Here is a 7,014-nt window from a genome sequence, read left to right as displayed (position 1 = left end):
CACAAATACCCATCCCTTGCTCAACAGGCTGGCCTGGAACTAGGTTTTCGGTTTTCACTGAAAACTCAGGCGGATCTCTGAGTTCGAGGCCAGCCTGGTCTACAGAGCAAGATCCAGGACAGGCACCAAAACCACACAGAGAAACCCTGTCTCAAAAAAAGCAAAAAACCCTTAAAGTCATTACCCTTTGGCCTGTAGGACACTTGAGCCATGAGACTACACCTTGTAAGCTTATGAAAAGTGAGCAAGTAGTAGAACGTATAATGGAGGAAGACGGAACAGAGAAAGCAGCCAGGTGGACAGCCAAATCATCTTTATTTTGAGGGAATGGGTCTCAAGGGGGGTGGGCCTGGGGCCCTCACTGCACAGCTTGTTCATTGGCACTGCCTCCAGAATCTTGTGGCTTCATCACATCCGGAAGCTCTGGAGGGCTGGAGAAGGGCTCTATGCGCAGGGCTTCAAAGGCATCATCTGTGGAAGGGAGCAGAGCTTGAGAAGATGCCCAATGTTTCTTTCACTTGGAAGGATGGTCAAAATGCCACCAAAACCATGGCCTTCCAACCTTGGTTGTGTGACTTGGTATTATGTCTTCTGTTCCCAGAGGCCTAATTTTACCACTGATCCCAATAGATCTCAACCAGTGTGACCAGGATGCCTAGCCTACACCTTCTCTCTCCAAATTGCCACACCCTCCACTAGCATCTCAATTTTTTTGCCACCAAATACCCAAAATCCCAAGACCTTAAGACAAACTGTTCACCATCATACTCCATACTCTGACTACAATATATATGCCCAATGCATCACAAGACTGAGCTGGAGAGAGGCCTCAAGTGGTTAAGAGTTGCATCAGGCATGGTGGTGCCCACCTTTAATACCAGCACACAGCAGGCAGATCTCAAGAGTTCAAGGCCAGACTGATCTACAGAGGGAGCTCTAGGACACCCAGGGCTGTTAAACAAAAAACAGTGCATGTTGCTTTTGAAGTGAACTGGTTTTCAAGTCATCTGACACAGGCAGGCACAAAACACTTAAAACCCGGATCTCTGAGTTCAAGGCCAGCCTGGTCTACAGAGCAAGATCCAGGACAGGTACCAAAAACCACACAGAGAAACCCTGTCTCAAAAAAAGCAAAAAACAAACCAAAAACCCTTAAAGTCATTACCCTTCCTTCTCTTTCCAATTAGTATTTGATTTCCATGCCAAACTTCTTTATGACCCAAGGCAGCCTTTGTACTTTTGGGTCTTAAAGCTGCCAAATTTAGGCTAACTGGGTATTCACAATGGAATTCAAATGTTACTTCAGAGTACTCAATCTGATCACTGCCTTGGGAATATAAGATATTACCACTGGCTTTAGTCATGTGCCCCAGACTAACCTCAAACCTGCTAATGTAGCCAAAGAGAACGTTGAACTCTCCCTAAGTGCTGGGATTTTAAGCATATTGTGTTGGTTTACTTTTTTTTTTTTTAAATGCAGTGCTGGGGATCAGACTCCCAGCTTCATGCCTCAGGTAATACTCTCAACTCCTTAGCCCTATTTTCACTGCTCATTATTGACTCAGTACAAAACAAATCCCCCCACCACATATTTTTTTTCCTGAGCTTGTCCCACACTTATGACCTGGCTCTCAATTTTCAACTGATGAGGTGTCCATACATGTCTGGAGATACTACTGGTTGTCAGACTAGGGAAGAGCTGGGACTGCTACCAGGAATTCAAGGATGCCAACAAGTTGACATGTGAGTGCTTGGACCCAGGTGCTCTGTAAGAGCAGTATGCACAACTAACCATTCTGGTCACAAATGCCAGCAGTGCTGAGGTGGTTGCACATGCCTTTAATCCCAACAGAGGTTAGAGGCAGGTTGAATATGAGGACAGCCAAGGTTATGCTGTGGGAAGTTCTGTATGGCAAATGTGTTGCTAATTAGTCAATAAATAAAACACTGATTGGCCATTGGCTGGGCAGGAAGTGTAGGCGGGACAAGGAAGAGAATAAAGCTGGGAAGTGGAAGGCTGAGTCAGAGAGACATCACCAGCCGCCACGATGAGAAACAGCATGTGAAGATACCGGTAAGCCACGAGCCATGTGGCAAGGTATAGATTAATGGAAATGGATTAATTTAAGCTGTAAGAACAGTTAGCAAGAAGCCTGCCATGGCCATACAGTTTGTAACCAATATAAGTCTCTGTGTTTACTTGGCAGGTGAGAGAGATTTGCCCTGACTGTGGGCCAGGCAGGAAAACTCTAGCTACAGGGTTACACAGAAACCGTGTCTGGGGGGTGGGGAGACAGACCCATCACCTAGTGCTACAAATCTTCAGTGACACAGTTCTTGATTGATTTCCTTCATTCCTGTTATAGGTCTAGTTAAAAATGCCATTTAACAAAAACATCCCTAATAGCAGTTAGTGTTAGGGAGACGCTTGAGCATGGACAGAGTGGCACCCAATTAGGTCCAAAAACCTAATGCTAACTGTCAGCTGCTTCTAGAAGTGCTTATGCAAATGTGTGATGGATACAGCAACCCTGAACATCATGTCAAAACACATTCTATGTGCCAGAAGGATTATAGTGCCTTTTGGGCCAGTCGCCTCCATATTCAATGCCTTATCAGGACCTCCACCCCCCCCCACCCCCCCACCCCCGCAAAAAAAAGTCACTTCCCTTAGCTTTGATATAACTATAATATAGGGCTATCAATGTCTTCCAGGACAATGTTAGCCTCTAGGGTACTAGGTTCTGCTTGGAGAAAAAGGGTGACTTTTTGAGAGAACACAACCTTGCCTTAGCTTAAGAAGCAGATAAGTTGTGTTTTCATCCTCATGAGCCCATGCAAAAGGGAACCTCACTTGACATCTGACCTGTGGATCTTCACTAGTCCTACAAGTGCCTCCATGTCACCTACCAGGCAGTTGTCTCAGGGCAGATTCCCATAATGTGGGGCACTTGCAGCAGGCAAGGCTCTGCCTGGGTGGACATGGGAGCTCCAGGCTGGGTGGTGAAAGAGTGCAATCAGCTATGCGTGAGCGGAGATTTACTTGATAAAAACTAAGAAGTGTAACTAGAACCATACTTTCCCTGCCTTAGCCTCTGCTTATACTTTCAAGATAAAGTACTTCCTGTCACTTTAAAAGATTTTCATGTATGTGTGTATGGCCTGTACCTATGAAGGTCAAAGGCATTGGATTGTCTGGAACTGGTGTTACAGATGGCTGAGCTGTGGATACTGAGAACTGAACTCAGGTCCTCTGCAAGAGCCAGTGTTCTTCATCGCTGAGCCACTTCTCCACATTTTCTTGCCCATATACACAGTCCCTAGGTCCACAGCTGTAAAAACAAGTTCTATGACCCTAGTTTAAAATTCCAAGAGGCGGGGCTGGAGAGGTGGCTCAGGGGTTAAGAGCACTGACTGCTCTTCCAGAGGACCTGGGTTCAATTTCCAGCACCCACATGGCGGCTCACAGCTGTCTGTGACTCCTGTTCCAGTTCCATAGCAAAGCACCAATGCACATAACATAGAAATAAAAAAAATAAAAAAAAAATTCCAAGAGGCAAAGAATAAAATTATTAAATCTCTTCCTGCCTCTAGGCAGGGTCTCTACAGAGCCCTGGCCGTCCTGGAACTCCTCTGTAGACCAGGCTGGCCTCTGCCTGGGATTAAAGGTGTGTACCACCAGTCTGACAGGAGATCTAACTACCCCAGCTCACTTGTCCTTAAAATCTGGCACAATCATTCTGGTCATGGTGGCACACACCTTTAGTCCCAGGGAGACAGACAGGTAGATCTGTTGGGTTCAAGGCCAGCCTGGTCTATAAGCAAGTTCCAGGACAGTCAAGGCAACATAGAGAAAACATGTCTTGAACCCTGCCCCATCAACCTCCAAAAAAAGAGATGAGGTGGGACAATATATAAAGTACAGGGCCAACTATTCAATAAATCCTATAAATATGGCTGGTACTAGGAAAGGAACCTGAAAGTCATCTTTATTTCCACAACTCCTGTTTGTGTTTCAGGTTTTTTTTTGTTTTTTTGAGACAGGGTTTTGTCCTGGAACTCTTCTCTATAGACCAGGCTGGCCTTGAACTGAGATCCACCTGCCTCTGCCTCCCAAGTGCATGTGTTTCAATGTTTTAAATAATTTTTTATGTGGATGGGTGTTTTCTCAGCATGTAAGTCTGCTCTGTGTGCATGCCTGGTGCTTCAAGGACACCAGAAGAGGGCTTCAGGTCCCCTGGAACCGGAACTACAGTTCTGAGCTGCTGTGTGGGTACTAGAGTGGAACCCAAGTCCTCTGGAAGAGCAGCCAGTGCTTTTAATTGCTGAGCTATTTATTCAGTCCCCAGGCTTTGCTTTTTAATAAGGAAACAAATACCTCATGCTCTTTGTGGACTGGAAAGATATCCCCTCAAAGCTTTGGGTGACTACAGGCTCCCCAAAGTCCTTCTTCTTTGGATGTTACCAGACTGCCAGCTGCCATCCAGGTTAGCCATCTTACCTGCTCGGAAGGCCAGGCCCACTGTGGCTGGGGCCTGTGGCCGTGCCGTCTGGCTAGTGAAGCCACACTCGCCCAGAGTTTTTCCATCATCAAGGAGCTGGTCATCCTGAAGAGAGAAGCAGGTTTGGGGGAGAGGTCCTAAAAGGGACAAGTCCCAAAGAAAGCCTTCTGGTCAGCATAGCATGTCAGCAACTATGTTGAGGAGAGTCATCCCTAAGTAAAGCACACATTCCAGAGCCAAGAATTTCCAAATCTGGCTGGATGGCTCACAGTAGTTAAAAGCTCTGGCAGAGAATCCTAAGTTCATTTTCCAGCACCCATATAATATATATTGGCTCACAACTCCAGTTCAAGCGAATCTGTTGTTTCTGGCCTTCATAAGCACCTGGACTGTGTTGGCATGTACCACACAAAAATAAAACTCACAAAGGCTCTGGGTTCTGGCTTTTCCAAGCTCTCTAGGTAAATAAAGATATTGGATTCTATTTATTTATTTTTTTTTGGAGAGTCAATCTCATACAGTAGATGCTCTGAACTTCTAATCCTCCTGCCTCTACCTCCCAAGTAGAATTATTGCCCAGTTTTTCCAGGCTGATGATCTAACCTAGGACTTTGATGCAGGCTGTGTTACCGTAACTCAACAGAGTTGTATCCCTGACTCCTAGTCAGGTTTTTTTTGTTTTTTTTTTTTGTTTTGTTTTGTTTTTTTTTTTAAATCAACCTTCACCTTAAAATGGGAATTGCTGGAATATCCAACTCACAGGGCAGTCAAAAGTTTCAATAACATAAGAGAGGCCTAGAAAGCTGTACTAGAACACTATGTGTGGTTCCTAGAATAGAAAAAGGGTCTTTCAAGGAAAAGCCCAGTGGGTATCATAGAGAAAGCCCTTCAGAAACAGGAAGCCTGGCTTTAATCTGGAGCAAAAGGTCAGCTCCCCTTTACAGCCAGAATTAGCTCAATGCACTTAGATTGACATCATGCTTCTGGGAAACCTGAATCGGGTTTGTGGCACGAGGATCCAACTCCATAGCCTGGCTTACTGAAAACTGGAGCTGGCTTCCCAAGTAAAAATGTGTGCTTGAATGAGAGGTGGTTCTAGAATATCAGGAGACTGGCTAGGTGAAGCATTGGTGGGATAACCTATCTTCTAGACAACACCGCATTCATCGAGTTCCACCCCACCCTCCAGCAGTGGGATTCCAGCGGACTCCCCGCAGGCCTTAGATTAGGTGCACTGTGGTTCAAACCCTGGCTTTGCGACGACCTTCGGCTGCATAAGATCACCGAGGCCTCGGTTTCCCTAACCGTTGAGCAAGGCCGCCTGGCAGGGCGGGGCGGCTGGCCTGGGACCCGATGCCGCCAGCCCCTCATCACAATCCGAGACCCCCTTGTTGGGCGTCCTGCCTGGCCCCCACGCGCGCAACCGCCACGCCCGCTCGTCGCACCTTGTACAGCCGCTGCTCGTCCGGCGGCCGCTTGAGGATGCCTTCGACTATGCGCTTTAATTCGAACACGGTACTCGACTCCTTGGCGTCCGTGAAGATGGTGGTCTTGTGGCGCCGGATCATGAGAAACACGTCCTGAGGATGGCGGGCCCGCGTCAACGCCAGCCCGCGGCCCCCGGCCTGGCCCCGGCGCCCCCGCCGCCCCCGGCCCCGCGCCCCTCCCCCCCGCGCCCGCTCACCATCCCGGCGGCTGCTTCTGGCTCGACGCGCCGGCGCGGCCACGCTCCGCCCCTTCCCGGCAGCCCAAGCGCGGCCGCAGGCCCGGCGTGCTCCGCGCGGCCCCGCCCGCCACGCCCCCTTCCTCCCGCAGCCCCTCCCATACCGTCGCCGCCATCTTAAGCGATCCAGAAGCGGCTCTCTTATACGATCTGTGGCGGCCATCTCGGTTGCCTGAACTACCCTTGGGCAAAGGCTGAGGCCCTGGTTTAGATTGCCTCATGGGTCTGAGGCGTAAGCGTGGCTTGCTTTGGAGCGTAGAGAATCAGGGACGACGATTCAAGTGCGTCTGTCGTTAAAAAAAATTTTTTTGAGTGTTTTACCTGCATTTATGTCTGTGCACCAGTTGCATGCAATGCTTGGGGAAGCCAGAAGAGGGCGTCGGGTCCTCTGGAACTGGGGTTGCAGCCGGTTGTGAACCGCCATGTAGGTGGCGGAAATGGAACCTGGCTAGCTTCTGAAAGAACAGTCAAGTCTTCATCACTGAACCATCTCTCCAGCCCACATTTATTTAAGGGTCAAGCTCATGCAGGAGTTTCGAGGGGTAACTTTACACCCATTTTGAGAAGGTGCACAATTTTGGATCTTATCACCACTGTATGTTATCCTTATCTAGCCTCAGGCTTGGGTTTGTTAAATCCAATTCAGGCATGTTTTGTGGCCTGTTAGGAGCTAGAGAAGTTATTGGTTTTAGAGAACTGGTGCTGTAGTTATTAGGGGCAAAGCCTGGGTCTTATCAGTCCTGGCTAGCTAGGCTTGGCCACCTGGTACACACCTGTAATCCCACCACT

The 7,014-nt window shown here is 48.2% G+C and overlaps 1 protein-coding gene across 1 annotated transcript; it reads right to left on the bottom strand.

The window, feature by feature from the left end:
- Positions 1-298: 298 nt before the first annotated feature.
- Positions 299-6,277, bottom strand: Elob (elongin B). Its single transcript, XM_052759182.1, has 4 exons — positions 6,187-6,277; positions 5,948-6,082; positions 4,502-4,607; positions 299-471 (listed from the first exon to the last, which is right to left on the bottom strand). The coding sequence occupies exons 1-4, from the start codon at positions 6,187-6,189 to the stop codon at positions 359-361; spliced, it is 357 nt and encodes a 118-aa protein (XP_052615142.1). The 5' UTR covers positions 6,190-6,277; the 3' UTR covers positions 299-358.
- Positions 6,278-7,014: the final 737 nt, after the last annotated feature.

The sequence above is a fragment of the Peromyscus californicus genome, unplaced genomic scaffold, assembly GCF_007827085.1.
Source record: "Peromyscus californicus insignis strain IS unplaced genomic scaffold, ASM782708v3 Scaffold_3__1_contigs__length_106647218, whole genome shotgun sequence".
Taxonomy (NCBI): Eukaryota; Metazoa; Chordata; class Mammalia; order Rodentia; family Cricetidae; genus Peromyscus; species Peromyscus californicus.
This window is presented reverse-complemented; position numbering and strand designations above follow the sequence as displayed.